Raw genomic sequence first — 21,053 nt, 5'->3', positions numbered from 1 at the left:
TTAACAGAAGATCTTAAGTCAGACTCGCAGAGCCAGGGCTGCCTGGCTCAGCTCTAGAAGACTCTGGATCAGATCAGGTCTCCCCTGAGTATTTTGAGCCTCTCTACCCACCTGGCTCAGCTGAACTTCACAATTTTCACGAGGATTTGCTTGCTGTTTTCTGGCGCTCAGAGGATTTTCAGTGGTTGCTGGAGAGAGGGAGAGGGAAAAGGGGAGAGTGTGTGTGTTGGGGGGAGAAACGGCATCAGTGGTGGGTGTTTCAAGCATCTTTTTAATGCTGATGCCAGCTGCCTCTACAAGTAGGCAGATCTCAGGCAATGAGGGGGGACAGGCGGCAAAGAGCCTTGGCAGCCCTCTCTCTCAGTTTCATCTCATTAATCTTCTCCATCACAGCCTTCGGCAGCAGCTATTGGTGTGAAGGGATCAAGAAAGTCATCAAGCCTTTTTGCAATGAACTCCAGGATGGCCCCCACTGCATCCGCTTCAACAGCTCCGGGGCAAACAACAGCAACGTGGTTCATTACATCTGGGAGACTGGGGATGACAAGTTCGTGGACCGAAAGTTTCACGCTGGTATCTGGTATTCTTGCGAGGAGATTCTCAATGAAGAAGGTGAGTGCTGTCCCTTTACGGTTCCTTTCTCCCTTTTTTCTTTGGGACGGTAAGCATTGTTATGGAATTTCTTTAGTGGGCTGGGAAGGGCAGCAGGTAGGGAGAGGAAAGTAATTACAGTGACTCTGGTGATCCAAATGTTATAATGTCAGACTAATTGGCAAGAAGCCTACATTTGATGGTGAAGCAATTGTCAAATGACATTTGGTATTCCGTTTCCTAACTGCTTACCTCCCTGGCTTCTTGTAATGAGCATAAAAAGGATGTAGGTATGGGGTAGGGTCGGGTGGAGGGCACCCACCCTACAAAATAAATTCCTACTCCCACATGTAATTTTCTTTCTGCCTCCTAATTTCCAGTACTGCAGTAACTAAAAATTTCATTTGAACATATAGAAATAGATTTTAGGCATCCAAAGGGGGGGGGGGGAGAAAGTTACCGAGGGAATGTGAATACTGCAAGTATACGTTTGAACTGTGAATTATTGCTAGAAATGTGGGGAACAAAGTAGAATTTTGTTTTGGTAACAGAATTGTATTTGAATGGCAGTGGCCTCATTTTGCCCCACCTCCTTTCCAAGCTATACACTTGAGCATAAATAAGACATTGACAACTTGAAATATACATTCAAGATATACTGTCAGGCAAATGTAATAGCCAAGTAGACATGGATGTATTGTTCCTGAAGAGTATTTTTGGTAGTTATATCACAGTCCTATCTGCAGCTCACATACCCATGTTTTCTTTGAATTCTAATAAAAAGTTGGAAGAAACAAGTATACCTTAACATCATACACTCTGCAAATAAATAGGACAAGGTGTTACTAAAAACACAGCTGTTAAAATTTGTGTGTGGAGTAACCGTAACACTGAACATATGACTTTACTACAAAGCGAATGTCAGATTTATTTTGCTCAGAGGAATGTACTAAGAAGGTTAAATAATAGTTTTGGTAAAGCAGAAAGAAATCAACATTTTAGTTTGGTTAATTGGTTAAGTAAATCAAAGTCTTTTCAGAGAACAAGAAACAATGATATTATTCCAAGTTAAAAACTAAAATGCACATCTTTAATTGAACCAACCAAAATGCCACAAATCTGTAATAACATTTGAGCCCCTCAGAACTCATTATCTGATTGAGAGTTCGGGAGAACATGAAGATTTGTACAGCTTTGTGGTATTTTAGTCAATCCTCACACAAGCATTGCACAACAGTAGATTTTATTTTCTTCTCTCGTGGCTCAGGATGACCATCATTGTCTTTTTTTAAAAAATTCACAAAGCATTTATGAAAATGTGTGTGTGTTTATGGGTAGATACGTGGACACTTTAGACTTCAGATACAAGTAGGTGTATCCATGTGCGCACCACCTCTCACTTTTTACCAGTTTCTTCTGGAGCCTTTGGTGGTGCAATGGGTTAAATCCTTGTGCTAGCAGGACTGCTGACCAAAAGGTCAGCAGTTTGAATCCAGGGAGAAGGGTGAGCTCCCGTATGTCAGCTCTAACTCCGCATACAGGGACATGAGAGAAGCCTTCTACAGAATGATAAAACATCAAACATCTGGGCGTCCCCCGGGCAACGTTCTTGCAGACGGCCAATTCTCTCACACCCGAAGTGATTTACAGGTTCTCAAGTCGCTACTGACATGGGAAAAAGAAAACAGTTTCTTCCTCTGACATATAGCCTATATTACCTGGTATTTAACCTAACCCAAATATTAGGAGGATATTTAAAATAAAATTTACACTGAGCATTGAACCAGAGTCAGCAGAGCTGTATCAAGGAGTAGAATTAAATATTACGTATCAAATAAGGGATTTCCAGTCCATTTCCCCTGAAATGCGTTCGGAGGCTAAACCTCAGTAGAAAATATTTAACCCCAAATCTCCATTGTAACTCTCCCAGCTGTGTTTAACCATGCAACTGATATGTCTGCTTTGGGGAAAAAATACCTGGTGATAAAGGAAACTATATGCAAATAAAAACCACCATGTGCAAGTTGGTTTACCCCTCTGAAAGTGCATCTCTGCAGGGATATGCATGCACATGGCAACACCCACACACCATTAGCTTTGTGTTAATTATTAACAAGAAATATTGATGTTATGGAACATTCATCTGCTCAAAGAAGATGACAGTCAGCCCCAGGAGGGTAGGCCTAAAGTCCCTGCACAAAGATCACTTCAGTCATGCACTTCTTAAAGGGCCTTTGGGAAGCCATTACTTTTGAAGACCAACCCCAAGGAAGCAATCAAGTGAAATTAGCCTGGTCCACTTTATGAATACAGCACTTTTAAATGTGGAAATATGGTATATGACTGCTATGCATTACTTGTGCATAGGGATGTGTTTATATTAAACAAATCTCAGATTTAAAAAAATCTTTATGGCAAAGGAAGAGAAACTCTGGCCATGTGGAGTTTCTGGTCCTCTCAGTCCTCCTCAAAGCTCTACCTTCTATAAAGAAAAATGGGTCTGCATCAATATGGGGAAAACTTTGGGAAACTCATTTACTCACAGTTGGTTTTGTTCCACCTTCCTCTTCCCTTTGTGGGCAAGGTAATGGGGAATGTGAAACAAAAACATCAATTGCTTCATGCCCTCCAAATTGTCCTGATGTCATATGGAGCACTCTGATTACTCCTCTGACCTCCCCTTTTTTTCAGATGTTTTGAAAAGTCCCATGTTCTCTTCCCTACTCAATTTCATATTTGTCCTCAAGTTCACTTCATGACCTCCAAAATAAATACAAACTCTACCAAAGTAGTTGTAGTCAATCATTCTGCAAGTGGGGAGGGGACCTGGGGGGCAGAATCTTGCCCTTCCCTGTAGGTGCAGACCAAAGCAAACCACAGCAGCCTTCCTTAAACTGAATGTTCTTCCTCATTTGCCATTTTGACCCAACTCTGATGTTGACTGGCTATATGGGTTCTGGTTTCCACCTGTGAAATGTTGGGCAATATGGTCCATTGAATGCTATCTCTAGGCTCAAAGATCTGATGGAAGGGGGCCAGCTCAGCCAAGTGTACTCAGCTAGCATTTTAAAAGATGACTGTGTCCCAAGATAAGGTTCAGTTCTCATAAGGAAGCCTATCTTCGTTTTTTACTTTGCCCTCTTTGCATAGGGAAGCAAGTGGGGAGCAAAACCCACACCCTGGTCAAAGCATTGGCCAAAAGCTACTATCAGCCCTTTGGCTGAGGAACCAGTGACATTTGCGAATATGGCCATGATACCGCCCCATAAGGGAAGTGTTCAATGAGTAAATGATCCAGTCTCCTATCCTTCGAAATCATCCTGCTCTCCTGAGTTATGGGGAATCCATACTTCCTACTATAACCCAAAGATACAATTGGGTACTTTTAGATTTTAGACTTCAAAGTTTTTATTCAGTCCAGACTCTGCACTTAATGGTCTTCCCCCTTTGTATGCTAATAGGTAATATTTACATATTTCAAGATATGGTAAGACAATTCAGCTGCGCTTATGGGCCCTCATGCTCATTTATCTGAACAGGAGGCTGGACTTCTACTCCAAAAGCCTGCTTTGACCTCAGATTTCCTTTGATTTCATAATTCATAGCATTTCCTCCAGCCACAGGAAGTCAATTTCATGTTCCCATAGTGACACCTTCACTAACTAAGCAATATTTCTTCTCCATGCAACAATGATTTGATTTTTCCATTGGAGAAATAGTAATCCCTTATGCACACCTTTAGTCCACTTGAAAGACTATTGAGATGACTTTTATTTGGTGACATTTGTCTTCACAAATACCAGTGCAGCCTTTGAGAGCTTTTTATTTATTTCAAATGATGGCATGAAAAACAGATTTTGTCCACAGCTCCATGGTAGTCCCAAATAACAAATGAGACTTCAGTGAGACAGAAAAAATCAGATCTCCATGAAGATAAAAAATCTTGAGGGAGACAGTGAGAAATTACCTTGCTCCCTGGTAGTTTGGGAATTATTTATAATAATGATTGTTGGTCTCTAGTGCTCTCAGAAAAAAGTCTTCCTGGAGGCAGAGGAGAAATTTCATAGTGAGAGGGCTAGCTGGACTAAAAGACAAAGGGCAGAACAGTCAAAACTATGAAGAGGAAAATAGGGACATAGAAAAGACTGGTGATTAAAAGAGCAAAGGAAGAGTAAAATACGTTTATTTATTATTGCATTTATATACCTCTTTTCTCACCCCTGGAGGGACTCAAAGCGGTGCTTAAAGTTGAAAGGATATCAGAAGGGATAGAGGAAGGAACCACAGGCAGGAATAGTTCTGGGCACAAGACCGAGCGGGTCCTAAATGTGGTAGACTATGGGGAATGTGTGAATGGTAATCAGGACAACCTGACAGAACTCAGAGTCCATAACCATAGGATTGATCCCAGAGTCATCTAGTCAAACCTCCTGCCATGCAGGAATGCACAAGTAAAACATCCCCAAGAAATGACCATTCAACCCCATTTTTAAAGGCCTGAAAAGACATTTTTCACCTTGCAAGGCAATCGATCCCTCTATTGAACAGCTCTTACTATCTGGAAGTTCTTCCTAATGTTTAAGTGGGATCTCTCTTTTTTTTGGTAATTTGTATACATTGGTTTGCATCATAGTCTTTCAAGCCACAGAAATTAAACAAGCTTGCTCTATCTTCTATATATATAAAAGAGTGATGGAATCCCGGCAACCAACAAAACAACAAAACTAAACACCCCACAGCCTAGAAAATTGACAACACAACCCCTCATCCATGCCTCTAGGTTGATACAACAAAAAGAAAAGAAAAATAAAGTCCTAATTAGAGGTAGAGGAATAATTGTTTTTATCCATTGCTCCTCCCACTTGGTCTCCTAGCAACTCACTCAGCCCAGGGGACAGGCAGAGTTAGACCTCACTTAGGCCTCTTCCACACTGCCTATAAAATACAGATTATCAGATTTTAACTGGATTATATGGCAGTGTAGACTCAAGGCCGACTGGACTTAATGTCAGGGGAAAACCTTTACCCTTTACCTTAACTACCACAATTCCTCAATAGTTTTATTTCCCATACCACCATACTTCGCCACAGCAACGCGTGGCCGGGCACAGCTAGTCTTCTATATTACATCTCTTCAGATATTTGACTATCATTCTTCTTTTCTCCAAGTTAAATATAGCCAGCTCCCTAAGCCGTTCCTCATAAGACTTTGTTTTCAGAGCTTTGATCATCTTGGTTACCCCTCTCTGGACACATTCCAGCTTGTCAATGTCTTTCTTGAACTGTGGCATTGAAAGGCAAGCCTTGTACTTCAGTATAGAGCTTTTTGATGGTCAGCTGGATAACAGCAATTCAGATATCAATACTGTTGCTCTCTGTTTATTTAAAAATATAAGCTGCAAAGGTATGAGAGGCACAGCTACCATTGTGTACAAAGAGATGTAACCCCAACTAGATGGCACAAAATGTATTATTTCAAGAAAATGGAAATAATGCATTCGATGTAGCTCTTGCTTTTTCATATGTGTCCATGATAGTTTGTATATTGTCCCTAACTATTAACCCATTTAAGTATTCTAATGACACCATATCCCATCTAATCTTGGAATCAGGATCAGTTCTGGTTAGCACTTGGTGAGAGACCGCCAATGAATATTAGAGACTGTAAGTCATATTCAGGGGAAGAAACTGGCAAAATCATAGAAACTGAAAAATGGAACAGGGTTGGTTATACTACAGAGTTGTTGAGAATGCATCTGGAGGTATGGAATGGATTTAAGTACTGTATTTCTGTTTTAAGTTTTGTATACTGTTTTATTAAGTAATGTCGAATCGTTTTCAATGTGTTAATGCTTTATTTTTTGAACTTGTTATTGGCATTGAATTTTGCCAGATTCTGTAAGCCTTGAGTCCCCTCAGGTGAGAAAGGTGGGGAAAAAATGCTGTAAATAAATAAAAAATAAATGAGTCCAATTATCCTTAGTGCATAAAAGAAAACCAAGAGATGAGCCCTTGAAAAACCTCTCAAAATGCCACCAGGATTATGCTCATTTCACTGTGTTCAAAGTCCCACAGCCAGAGGGGACCATAGAGGTTTCCCATTAGAAACCTCTCCTCCCAGAACAGACTGGCTTTTGTTCCCATTGGGCAAGACTTGCCTTGCTTGGGCATGTATTGAATACCTGGTGCAGGATGTGATGAACTGGGCACAATGTCTTAAGAAGAATTGTGCTTGTTTCACTTTCCATTTGAACATGCTGTCCATCCTTACTATTCTAAAGACAACTCCAAAATAAGTAGGAAATAAGTAAGTTTTGCAGCCAAGGACAACCCTGACCTGCCAGGCCTAGTGTACACATGGACATCTGAGCTGTGGGTATGTGCTGATTTTTTTTTTTTAAAAAATACATGTGAACAGTGGATATAAAAGATTGTACCCCTGTCCTCACGTAGGACAACTGTTGAAGAGACATTTCATGTGACACATCCTGCATGTATTTGGGCCAGCTATGCATGTACATGAAAAAGCCATAACTCTGTTCTATATTAAGAGTTATAAAGATGGATGGATACGCTTTTAGTTTCCTCCCTTGAAGTTTGCATTCCAAATAATGCTGGAATACTTTATCTCACTGCCTCTAGCTTCCCCTGCCATCTGCTGCTTTCCGGCTGTTTTCCTGTAAATGTTAGGAAGACGGGGAGCCTAAAGTGGCTAATGAGACATTTGTGTGTTGTTGTTTTTTAAAAAAAAAAAAATTCTATAATTTAAGTGTTCATTATATTTGCTTAATAGGAGAGAAGTGTCGAAGTTTTATCAGCCTGACACCTGCAGCAGATCGAGGTAATTATATACTGTCACTATTTCAAGTTATAACTATTTTTATCTTTATGTTTGGTGTTCTGACTCATGGTAAAAGAAATCTTAAAAAAAGAAAAGAATGATAACTTTATTTTTCATACTTTGGCTTTACATTTCAAATCTATGGCTAGCTCACATCTACATTGTATTTTGAATTTGTAGGTTGAGGATGGGATCTACCTTAGGTGTCTCAAAGAAGCCCAAGTTGGATTTCAAATTAGAAGCCACAAGTTACTGAACAAGGAGATTTAGGACAATCCTCCTCAGGATCAAATTGTGTCATCGTAAATGAAAGTGATACAATATCAAATAAAAAATTTGCATAACTAAGTACAAATACATGGGTTCTGTGGCATGCATAAGAGAGATGTGAAATTGGATATGGACATTTGGGGTGGTACTCAAGCTGAATCTACACCTGTGAAAACATTCATCCTTACCTCAATTCTGCTCCTGGTTGAACACATGATAGTCCCCTGGTTTTAAAGGAAAAGCATTTATTTTAGACACTTGAGAGCTTTCATGCAATTTTTCAAAAACAAAATCTATTTACCCCACAGTTTCTAAGCAAAAACAGGCTTTTTTACATGTGTATCCCGTGCCCTAAATCAAGATTGTGGTGGAATTAGGGAGTGGGTGAATCAGAGGTAGGACAGGTTTTTTACATTCAGTGTATGTATGTTGTTATGTACATATTCAACTATCTGATTCTGTGCTCACTGGGGCTGTGTTTTACATTTTATTATACTCAATGGGAATTTAATCCTGGGTTCTAGTAAAGATGTCTTGGATCCAGTCACACTTCCAAATCCATTTACATAGAGAACTCCTGTTTTTGACCAGACATTTAGGACCAGAGGGGAAATGTGAATGCCCAATACTCCTGCTACCCTTCATTAACAGTGTGACAATTACCGTCCGGTCAGCCTCACATCGATACCAGGCAAGATTCTGGAAAAGATCATCAAGGAAGTGGTCTGCAAACACTTAGAAACAAATGCGGTCATTGCTAATAGTCAACACGGATTTACCAAAAACAAGTCATGCCAGACTAATCTGATCTCTTTTTTCGATAGAGTTACGAGTTGGGTCGATACAGGGAATGCTGTGGATGTAGCGTACCTGGATTTCAGTAAGGCCTTCGACAAAGTCCCCCACGACCTTCTGGCAAATAAACTAGTAAATGTGGGCTAGACAAAACTACGGTTAGGTGGATCTGTAATTGGCTAAGCGAACGAACCCAAAGGGTGCTCACCAATGCGTCGTCTTCATCATGGAAAGAAGTGACAAGTGGAGTGCCGCAGGGCTCTGTCCTGGGCCCGGTTCTGTTCAACATCTTTATTAACGACTTAGACGAAGGGTTAGAAGGCACAATCATGAAGTTTGCAGACGACACCAAACTGGGAGGGATAGCCAACACTCCAGAAGACAGGAGTAGAATTCAAAACGATCTTGACAGACTAGAGAGATGGGCCGAAACTAACAAAATGAAGTTCAACAGGGACAAATGCAAGATACTTCATTTCGGCAGAAAAAATGGAAATCAAAGATACAGAATGGGGGACGCCTGGCTTGACAGCAGTGTGTGCAAAAAAGACCTTGGAGTCCTCGTGGACAACAAGTTAAACATGAGCCAACAATGTGATGCAGCAGCTAAAAAAGCCAACAGGATTCTGGCCTGCATCAATAGGGGAATAGCGTCTAGATCCAGGGAAGTCATGCTCCCCCTCTATTCTGCCTTGGTCAGACCACACCTGGAATACTGTGTCCAGTTTTGGGCACCGCAGTTGAAGGGAGATGTTGACAAGCTGGAAAGCGTCCAGAGGAGGGCGACTAAAATGATTAAGGGTCTGGAGAACAAGCCCTATGAGGAGCGGCTTAAAGAGCTGGGCATGTTTAGCCTGCAGAAGAGAAGGCTGAGAGGAGACATGATAGCCATGTACAAATACGTGAAGGGAAGTCATAGGGAGGAGGGAGCAAGCTTGTTTTCTGCTGCCCTGCAGACTAGGACACGGAACAATGGCTTCAAACTACAGGAAAGGAAATTCCACCTGAACATCAGGAAGAACTTCCTCACTGTGAGGGCTGTTCGGCAGTGGAACTCTCTCCCCTGGACTGTAGTGGAGGCTCCTTCTTTGGAGGCTTTTAAGCAGAGGCTGGATGGCCATCTGTCGGGGGTGCTTTGAATGCGATTTCCTGCTTCTTGGCAGTGGGTTGGACTGGATGGCCCATGAGGTCTCTTCCAACTCTACTATTCTATGATTCTATGATTCTATATTGTACATATAAATAAATCCAACTCAATTCAGTAGGACGTATTCCCAAGTAGGAGGGCAGTGGATTACAGCTTCATTAGACAATAAATTTTCTTGTACCAAGCAGGGAAAAGGTAGGATTGGATTATAATTTTTGCTGGTTTGTGGCCAATTGGTTTACAAACTCGCTATTCAATTATATAGGAATTATTATTATTATTATTATTATTATTATTATTATTATTATTATTATCATGATGTTCTGCTAAACCTTTAAGGAAGTTCACATTGAGAACTTTAAATGTTGTGGCCAAAACTGAATGAGGAGCCATGTAATTCTTCTGACAGATGCACACACACAGGGATAGAGACGTCAGAGGTTGGGGGGGGGGAGCTGGGGTGTTGTTATATTTTATTAAGCTCAATGGAAATTTAATCCTGAGTTTGTATCATGATGTTTTAGATCAGTGTGCGTTGGTGGATATCTGCATATTTGAATACCCAAAAGGAAAGCAGAGTGGGGGAGCCCATTGAGGGAGTCATATGCAAAACAGCCACTGTAAATGCAAGTGAGCCATAAGAATGACAGCAAAGTCTATCATTTTATATGAATATTCAAATACATGTATATCTCCATTTGTGCCAGGAAGAACAAAAACCAGCCTCTGTGACCTAAAGAAAATCTGATACAATGAACATGTATCATGAACAATGAATCGCCCTTTTGTACAGATGTGACTTTAGGGTGGGGGACTTGTATGGTATTCAAGACTGAGTTTAGATCAAAGCAGATGTGTGATGTTAACAGGGTCAAACCAGGGCAGGATACTGTGTACTGGAGCTGGGGTATAGCCCTTGCGTAGATTCAGCTACACTCTCCTGCTTAAATTCTGCTCTATGATAGGCTCATGAAAGACAAAATGTTATTTCTAGTCAGTCCCACATTAAGTGTTTATCTCTGCTAAGCCATGGTTATAGGTAAATCAGGATTGGTCCGATTTATTCTCACCACCTTTTTTTTTCAAATTAGTGCTCATCTCAGTCAGGAAACTCAAGTATTGAATAGCCAGAGTTTAATCTCAAATAAAGGTATAAGGACTTTCCAGGGGTGTAGCTATGAGATGGAGATCATTGTATTTCCAAATATAAATTCTTCGTTAAAAGGATAGTCCATTTTATGCCGGGGTGGTGGTGGTTTTACTCCTTCAACTCTCCCCCCTTCATAAAATGGACTATCCTTCTCTGTCTGGGTCCCCTTTTGGGCTCCATTCACATAATGGAACAGTACCAAATCTTCCCCTTCCCCATTAATTTTCCCGTCAATTCCAGAATCTCTAATAATGGAATAACTTAAAACTTTAGTTGAACATTTAGAAAAACATTTTATGCATTCAATGAAAAGTTACCAAGGGTATGTGAACACAGCTAACGTAAGAATAATCCATGTGAATGATTTTCACTACCTCATTCTGTGCAATGCTTGAAATGTGGGGACAGAAGGAAAATTTCACTGGGGAGCAAAATTCACTTTGCAACATCAAAAATTGTAGCTGTGGAGCCTTCTTTGCAGATCGGTATCAAGCTATAGTGTGACTTTGTGACATGGCGGCTGCGTTCCATCACAACGATGCACATATTGATTGGATTGTTTCAAATTGCATTGTCATAACTCAGATTCTGACATCAGACAATTCAGACATAGAAGTGACAATGGTCTCTCCAAATCTGGGGAACTGGAGGTCATGCTTTCCAGTGAAGATGGCAGATACTGAGGATGCTGAAGATGTGTCTTTCTGAACCACTAAGTAATAAAGGTTCTGCTAATGCTTGCAGGGGTTAAATAGGAGATGCTGATTAAATAGGTAACTGGTGTTTTGGAGACAGCTACAATAAATCACCCAGAAACTTCCTGGTATCTCTGTTACCCACAACTGTTTTATCTGGATGATTTGACATTGCTCTTTTGGCATTTGTGTTTTCTTGACCTTGGACTGACTATGCTTTGACAACTCCATTTACTCCTTGCTGCTTCTTGTATCTGGACTGCTAATTTGTTGTAACAATTGCTGGACCAGCTGACAATGACCTGCTTGTTTTGCTCTTCATCTCAATGGATAACCCATGACTGACATGGACTGAATTAGCTATTCAATAGTTCTTGAAGATCTAACCACTTGATTCCTGGGACACTTGCTGACTGGCGCATAGGGTATGTGTGATGAGAGTTGACATCTTTTTTTCTGGTTCTGCTCTGATCTGCATCATCTGAAGGCTTTTGTGCATACCTTCCAACTGTCCTTATTTGAAAGGGCCCTGTTGATTAATCTTTGTCTTCCCACTTTCCCAGTTGCACCTAAAATGTCCCAGTTTCCCCCTTCTCCTTGAACTCCTTCCCTTTGTTCTAAACCTACATTACTTGCTGCAAACTGTGCTCGTAGAGCTGTCTCTCCTATCAGGCTGGTTCCTGATTTGAAAAAGAGGAGAGTGGAGAAGAATCATCCCAAGGAAGTTGGTGTGATGTCTACTTCTCTAGGTCCAAGTTGGGTTGGTTGGGAGCAGTCCCAGTCTATCCTTTCATAACTTCCCCTTCTCAGGTGTGAAGCAGCTTCACTTGGACAAAGGAAATGTTCTGCCTCCACGCTATCTTAACTACTTGGAAAGTGAACTGGCTTGACAGGGAGCAGAAGCTATATAGTTGAATCAAACAAGAATTAACTGACAAGAATTTTAGACTTTCTCTCCTCCTGAGTCTCACTGCAAAGTCTTTATGAGGAGAGGTAAAGTCCTTGAGAGTTAGACACAGTTTTGGCCAAACTGAGGGTCTTGAATCTTTATTTCTTCATATCGTCTCTTTCTTGTATGGTGTTCAACTGTCTCTAAGATGTTCTCAATATTTAACTGTGACTGGACTTGAATACGGCTCCAACTGGATTTGAATACAGCTCCGACTGGACGTGCTATTTTGTAGACCTTCCGGCCTTCCTCTCTCTTCACCTTCAAGTCATGAAAAAGCTGACTCTTCTAAGAACCAGACGTGCCTTGTCTGTGGCTCAGCACCTGAGGGGATTCTTAAAGGAACAGGACAACGGAGGGCTCAAATGCAAAGAAGCTGTTTAGACTGACCCTGCAGATACTGTACATAAAATATTAATCTTTCTAATTAAAAAGTGCTTAATAGGGGTAAACAGTGAGGGTCTTCATGGGGCATGACAGGAGGTTTTTGAAGGTGTAATTCTGAATAGTTGATGTCCAGACTAAAAGAAACATTAAATATCTCCTTTCCCATTCAGGTTTTTTTTTTTTTTGGTACCCTAAAAAAAATCAACTCTCCCACTGAAAGGGATTGGCTTTTAGAATGTATACTGCATTTGTGTGTATTGGCAATTTCAGGAAATGAATGCTGTAAATTAACAATTGCCTTGAGGTGCCAATGAATCTCCGTGCTGCTGCTGCTGCTGTGCTTTGTCATTGCAGGGGTGTTGTGGCTGTCTATTGCAGCAGAACTCCTCTACATTACTTTACTCCTGATGGGTGCCAGTCTCATGTTGATTGAAATCTGCCATTCCATCAGTGTCCTTGATGGGCTGAAACTCAATGCCTTTGCTGCTATATTCACCGTTCTAGCAGGTAGGCATTACCTGATTTGAATGGCAGTCTCTTTTCAGCAATGACTTTTATCAGCACTTGTGATGCAATGTTTGTGTTTAGACTCTGGAGTAAAAAAACAAGGCACACAGTATGGGTTTGTAATTAAGCCATGACTTCATTAACCAATCAAGAACTCTCAACAGAAAGACCCAAATCTTCTTTTAGTCCTGACTAGAGTAGACCCATTTAACCCATTACATTTATCTACATGTTGACTCACCATTCAACAATTGATGAAATGTCCCTCCTTTAGTAACTGAGGAGGAGGCAGTCAGCTTACTAAAAGCGCAGTGAGCTGCCTTATACTATTTTGATTCTTTTCCCATTCTTGTTACCAGTAACTCTCAGTGTGCATCCTGTCACTAGGTGCATCTACACTATAGAATTAATGGAGTTTGATACTACTAACTGCCACAGCTCAATGCTATGTAATCAGCGGAGTTTACATTTTACATGGTCTTCTGCCTTATCTGAAAAAAAATTGCTTGTGCCTCACTAAACTACAATTCCCATGATTCCATAGATTGAGCCATGGCAGTTAAAGTAGTATCAAACTGCATTAATTGTGCAGTGTAGATGCACCATCTCCTTGCTCTCTCAAATTGGAAGTGCCAGGAATTGAACAAACATATGGACAAATAATTTGAGCAGGTTGTGTCACACTACATTCTATGTCACCATACATACTAACTCCACACCTGTCCCTGCATGTTTTCCTTCAAGGAGCCATGGCTTCTGTGCTGCTCCACTTTTAGACATGCCCTTTTGTTTATGCAAGCCTCTCATGCCAAAGGCATCCAAGTGGATTGATTCACTGTCCACTTGTAACATCTCTTTGTAAAGGACAGGTTTTTCCTTTCTTATCCAGACAGGTGCAAAGTATCAGGGGCTTTCCCCCAACAAACAGGCAGCTCTGTTTTGAAGAAAAGATGAAATCCATATGACATTTCCTTGCAAATCTTGTAATCAATGCATGGTAGTGGAATTGTGATTAAACAATTAAAGAGAATGCTATTCTTGTGTTCTTCCAATTTTTCCTTAAGAATGTCACGTGTTATTTTGCTAGTCTTACAATAAATCCAAACCCAAATTAGTAAGAGATAACTTCTAGCATTGCTATTATCTAATACTCCAGGTCTCCTGGGAATGGTGGCTCATATGATGTATACAACTGTATTCCAAATGACTGTCAATCTTGGTCCAGAAGACTGGCGCCCACAGACCTGGGATTATGGCTGGTCTTACTGGTAAGTTTGTTTTGGACTTGAGGGGGAGGGGTGGACAAAAACAAACAAATGATCTTTTGGCAGGAAACTTAAATTTAGGGCTATTTTATTTTGACAATTTTTTAAAATGAAAATTGTAATTAGAATACATTCCAGTTGAGGGAAAAGTGGGACAGATAAACAAAGCAGATGGTCTACATACAAAGACAGTTATTCAGAAGAGATGGGAAAAACTAATATGATGAAAGTCTCATATTTAAAACTTACTCTTTCAGAATTTTATATGAGGCATAGATAGACCATGTGGGGATAGGGTTATCTTCACAACTGCAGATGGTAAATCATAGTGAATGTACAGAGGGTGGAGGCTGTGGTATCAGCAAGCTTCTTTGTAGAAATGAAAGAAGGAGATGGCACACTGTATTTGGAAAATGTATTGGCATAAGGCAAGCATTAATCCAATATTGATAATCTAGCACTAACACACTAGTAACAGCATGACTTTTACCCAATCGTTAATTAACAGGAGGGGATGGCACCTTGCATATTGCTTGGGAGTCCTGTAGCCTTCTGGTCTTATGCCACATCCCAAACAACATACTCTTGGACCAATACAAAGTAGCCATGTTAGCATGAAATACCAGTATGCAAAGGGATCTTGTAGCACCTTGGAGATTACCCAAGAGAAAGAAGTTGGTAGCAACTTTTTTCTCTCACTTAATCATGAAGGTGCTACAAGTTCCACTGCATGCTGTTTGACCAACTAGCCCAAATCTTTCGTTGATGAATATAGTGGAGTTTGTGCGTGCTGCTCTGTCGCAATCTCCCCTTTTGACAGGTGTCAGGAAGGTAGATTATGTTAGAAGCTGTGGAAGAAAGGTTTGACAAAACGGGGTGCATTTTCTGATACTGTGAAAGGAGCATCACCTGCTTTGAGAGAGGGAGGGGACAAAGATCTTTGGAAAGGCATTACCTTGTTAAGAAATCATAACTTTTTGGAAAAATGATGCCACAACCTTCTGGGAAATGGAAATCTCCATAACCATCACTACCATTTTAGGAAAATAAAGAATCTCCCTGAGAAGAGTTGAAAATTTGCTTGAGTCAACCTTCTCCTTAGTGATAAATGTCCCCTACTATTCATGCAAGGCAATTGGATTTCTCAGCTGTTAAAATGATATACCTAGGTATCTCTTTGAACTGTTAGGCACAAAGATGTGCCAATGCACAAAAAACATATACATAGCAGAGTTTCAGAAGTGTTCTTTTCAGTTGCCCAAAAAACATCTACTCTCCCTTAAAATATCTTGGTTTAAATCATGCTTTCAAGAGACCAAAATAAGTAAACTTCTTTAAAAGTAACATAGTTGGTTTACTCATGTATTCAGCATACAGGTACACTGCATATCAGTCCGGTGGAAGTTACAGATAGGATCTGAAGTAGTTCATGGGGCATTTTTCTTATAATCAACAGTCCATAGTCTAAAGTATCTCTCTGATCTGGGAGTCTAATAGAGTCTCTGTCTAGTCTGAAAGTCCAATGTAGTCAGTTCTCTAAAGTATTCTGTTTCTAGTGTCATCAAAACTGTACTATTTCTATTGGCGTCTGAAAGCATACTGTTTCTAAAATGGAGTCTGAGTCCTGAACAGTTCTAGTTCTGATCACATGGTCTGCAGCCCCTAACACAACATAGAGTTAAGGAAAACTGCATACCAATACACACATATACTATACAGTAAGCAATCGGAATTATATACATAACAAATAATTATTGGAGGCTTGAAGAAAGTTGCTATTTCCAACAGGAGGGGGCAAAAGTAATTGGCTGTGCAGTTACTTTAGGGTCAAAATAGCAAATAATTGTGGGATCACTCATAAGAAACACTGTCATTTACTCTTAAAACAGTTTCATTGAATTACCAAATATGATAAATTATGTGATGCCAGAAAATTATCAAACTCACTAAATGATTTTCATGTACCTGGGGTCATGTTGTGAATGAGAAAGAAGGAGAATATTGTATTGAAGCAGAATGGGCTGTAAATGGCATGAGCAAAGAGAATCCATAGAATTGTTCATGGATGATCATTCAGTCCAGCCCTAAAAATAATGAAATATAAAAGCAGAGTCAGTCAAATTGTATTGTGATCTGAGTGGTCTTTTTCGACGTTTTTAAATGTTCAGTATGCCCAGGAGACATAGAGATTGTATGTGTTTTAAACTAAAGCTTAAGGGAAAGGATTATAATAGAGATTCATGCATTGGTTGCACAAAAGTATTGGGAGGCCACATGTAAGCTGCAAGTTTGTGTTTATAAAAATCAACGAATTGTGCACAAATACACACATGCATTTCTGCAATTTTATTCATGGTGCTATTGTTATTATTGACAGTCTTGCATGGGGCTCCTTTGCCTGCTGTATGGCTTCGTCCGTGACTACGATGAACCGATACACAAAAACCATTCTGGAGATCAAATATAAACAGAAAAAACTGGAGAGAAGTTTAAAGATGAAGCCCAAGTACTCAGATCCAGAGAGAGGATGGACGATGTACATTGACACTGTGCACAGCACAGCTGGAGACTTCATGCACCACCTGACGGACATTCACACCCCGGTCAACCCTACAGCATTTTCAAGATTGAATAACATCCCTTTGGCACATTGTGAAGAATATTGTTAAACCTTGGCTGCTGTAGGGAGATGGGTGGTTGGCTTAGCCAGTGCTGACTTGAGGCATTCTTTTGTATGTCAAAGACTGATACTTTAACTGCAAAACATGTTGGTGACTTACAAAGGGAAAAACAAACAAAAAGCAAAGCCTTATTCCTTTTCATTTCTCCTCTCCTTTTGCTTCGGTTCTGATTGAGGGCAACAACCAGTCAAAATTAAGCTTTTAAGTTGCATTGATTTTTAGCGGGCGGTGACTGACATCGCCATTCTATATACCAGAAATAGGTCCCATTCTGTGAGATTTAATCCCAGGTAAGTGAACAAACACTTGCTTAGCTCTCCTGCTGAAATCAATGGGACTTAAAAATAGCATCCTATTTAAGCATTTTGAGATGTTAAATGCGATTGTGATTATCATCAACAGCAAAAATAATATGAAAAACAATCACACACAGGGATGACTATGTATTTTTTGAGTAAGGAAGGGGAAATGATACCGTTCAGAAGAATTTCATATCACAACTAAACTAAAACAGAAATGAACTTTAAAGAGAAAGATGTTTTTGAAAAAAAGACTGGTTTTCTGAATTACACATTAAGGATTGGAGCTTTGCTTCACGAATCCTTTGGGGTTTGGGCTCTGACACCAAGATAGATGGCCCTCTCTCATTAGGGCTAAATTTTACAACAGCAAAAACAAATTCATCCTGCAAACTTCTTTGCACTTTTTAATAATGCCCACTGAGGCACCTGTAAAAGTTCTCTTCTGGTAGGGAAATAAAGAAAACTTTTTGTATTATAACTTTCTGCTGCCAAGAAACCCCTTGAGCAAGTAATTACTATCTGACAAGTGAATCTTGCCAACTGGGTCTTTATACTTTGGCTATGGGGAAAGGTGAAGTAAACAAAGGAAGTGATTACAAAGATTTAATGGCTAAGTTATAGATCTCAACTCACACAAATAGTGTAGTGTCTTGTGCTGTGGATGATAGTAAAAGCAGCAGCCAGCAAGTATGACACAGCTGTCAAACTGTGCCAAAAATTCCCCAGATCTCTTCAACTGTGGGATTTCATGAGACCAGATTTTAGTTTCTGTTCTTGGCTCCTTGCCAGAGTGCTTATCTTCCATTAGATGGAGTGATGTTATCTGTCTCCGTGAGGGCAGAAACTAGGGAGCTATTTAAAGAGTATCACACATTATATGCTATTACATTTATTATAATTTCACTATAAAGTGAGGTACATCATTTGAATTTTTGCTCCAGATACAAAATTATTCTGCATCATTTCTGGTCCTGGTCCATCATAGGAACATATGTGAATATGATTGATATATCTTAGTAATTACAACAGGTTTTTCAAGTCAGCTTATTCTGACAATCCCACTGGCTTGACACAGCAGATATTGATTAAATTACTGGTTCAAGGCAGAAAATTATGAAGAGTGTTTTGGGAGAGCTTTAGGACTATGTCTTACCGCTGTGTTAGTAGTGTGATTGGTAGCTTCTCAGCCAGTGCAGTGTTATTGTTGCTGTTGTTGTCTACCTTCAAGGGATTTCTGAGTTATGGTAACCCTAAGACAAACCTATCACAAGGTTTTCTTGGTAAGATTTGTTCAGAGAGAAGTTGCTTTGCCCTCCTCCAAGACTGAGCAAGTATGACTTGTCCAAGGTCATCAGTGGGTTTCCATGGCCAAGTGGAAATTTCGACCTTTGTTTCCAGAGTTGCAAGTCAACACTCAAACCACTATACCTCACTAGCTTGCACGAGGTGATATTGGATACCTTCTTATGCAAGAGTGGAAATACCCCTGTAGTCTGGGGTAAGTGCTATAAGATATTGCCAGTTCAGCAAGAGACGAGCCCTTGCAGCAAGGTGCTGAGTCATTTTAATCTACCAAAAAGTGGCAGTTATTTCACGTTCCAATAATACAATTAGAAACTTTAAGAAGCAAATGCAGGATAAGAAAATTTGCTGTGACAAATGGCGCTTCTCACACCTTTCCCATGCTATTGGGGATACAAGAACAAATTAAGGACTTCATCCCACAATCTATCTCCAATGTGTCTATACCCTTAAAACCCAGTGTCCACCGGATCCCGAAGGAGCCTGTCGGATGATGCAAGATCCTCCCATGGGTTCCCTGTTTGAGCGCATTTCTTAAGTGTATAGAAACATTTTCAAAGGTCACTTGGGACTTCAGATGTTTCCCTGTGCATAGAGACAATTTAAACAGTGAAATTTAGGTGTGATGGGGATTGTTTTCTTTTCCTGTGTTCTTTCTGTTGTGATGTCCTGTGGGTAGGTCCTTAAAAGCACCCCAAAGATGCAGTTATCACCATTATTCCAAAGACAACAGACAGAGAGGTAAATACTAAAAAATACTATAATTTGCTATATAGGAAAGTTTCCCATTCCAGGAAACCTTTAGTTCTTCAGTACATCCCAAGTTGCTCAGGGATATCGTTTTTTCATTGGATAACTTGTTTTCAATCTTTTAAAAGTGCATTCAAAGCATTTGTACATTTCACAAAACATTCATTCTGTTGAGTTTTAAGCATTGTATATAAAGGCTATTGTGCTATAATTTGATAAACCCCCTTTTAATACATGTATGTGATCACTCTCCTGTGTTATGGCAACGCAAACAGATGATTCCTGTAGAAATGGGAGGAGGAAAACGTGTGATGGGGTAAGAAAATTCTCTGGATCCTTTGGAGACGAAGCAACATGAACACAATGCTAAGAAGACAGTTTTCCCCACCCCCACCCCCCCCACCCCAACCATGAGATAAAGCCTTAGGTGTTCCTTGACTATGGGATTGTCAGAGAGATTAAAAATTAACAAGATACTTTTAATTACAAAAATAATGGGCATGCACTGAAAGAATTAAGAGGATGCAATAACTAAGCAAAACCATATAAGCAGGCAGGCCTGTGAAGCTTTTAGCTTCTGTATGGACAAAGTGTGTTTGGACAAAGTCCTGTGTGAAGCTCCTGTGTTTGGCTTCCATGTAAGGTAAAGGCTCTGGGTGAGCAAAGCTGAAGCTGCATACCTGTGTGCAAGAAAAGCCAGTGTATGAACAGAAAAACCAAGGGCAAAGAAGTAAGGAACAAAGAGCAATGAACTTTATTTGTGTCATAAGAAACTTTATTTTGTAAGTGCTGCAACTATGTTATTTTTTCTACACAGAAAAAGCCTCCTTGTAAGTAAGAAAGGAAGTAAGAAATGGGTCTGTGAGTTTTTGTTCTGTTGTTCGTTTTATGGCTGCTGATGCTGGTTTACACCGCTGCAAGGAAACTACTCTGCTATACATTCATGGGGAGGGTCTTTTGTTTATAAGCCCACTTGCTCAACAGAGAATGCGATGGTAAAAGAGAATGTCATATCTATACTAATAGGGAACAGAAGAGAAGACTAACGCAAAGGAAAATAGGAATTAGCTAGTTATACAGAGTAGTCCTCTTACAGTAACTTGTTCAAAGCGAAGAACTTTGAGGATGTGTTATTTCATTATTATTCATTGCCTGTATATTTAGATTACCTTCCAGCTTTAACACTTCCATTAAAGCCAGTAGCACTCATTAATGGTAATTTACATAGCTTAATGCAAAAACCAGAAATATCAAATCTAAGATCAACTGAACATTAACTTGTTAAACATCAGGAGCCTTTTCACACTGTTCAATTATAGTACTCTGGATTTCCATTAATGTTCATGACAGTATCCTGCAAAATCCTCTTTGGGTTTGTAATTTGTTCAGAGGCTGGGGATTCTAAAAGTCCCTTCTGAAAT

General features: G+C 40.0%; 1 protein-coding gene across 2 annotated transcripts; it reads left to right on the top strand.

The window, feature by feature from the left end:
- The first annotated feature begins 258 nt into the window (after positions 1–258).
- Positions 259–19,867, top strand: gsg1l2 (GSG1 like 2). 2 transcript variants are annotated; one of them, XM_062970670.1, is made up of 6 exons: positions 266–299; positions 394–612; positions 7,385–7,432; positions 13,180–13,332; positions 14,489–14,600; positions 16,975–19,867. In XM_062970670.1, the coding sequence occupies exons 1-6, from the start codon at positions 275–277 to the stop codon at positions 17,264–17,266; spliced, it is 849 nt and encodes a 282-aa protein (XP_062826740.1). In that variant the 5' UTR covers positions 266–274; the 3' UTR covers positions 17,267–19,867. The 2 variants fall into 2 exon arrangements, with proteins under 2 accessions (XP_003217226.1, XP_062826740.1); XM_003217178.4 differs by having other exon boundaries at positions 259–612.
- The last annotated feature ends 1,186 nt before the right edge of the window (positions 19,868–21,053 follow it).

Source organism: Anolis carolinensis, chromosome 2, assembly GCF_035594765.1.
Source record: "Anolis carolinensis isolate JA03-04 chromosome 2, rAnoCar3.1.pri, whole genome shotgun sequence".
Lineage (NCBI taxonomy): Eukaryota > Metazoa > Chordata > Lepidosauria > Squamata > Dactyloidae > Anolis > Anolis carolinensis.
Note: the sequence above shows the minus strand (reverse complement) of the source record. Positions and strands in the feature narration are given on the sequence as shown.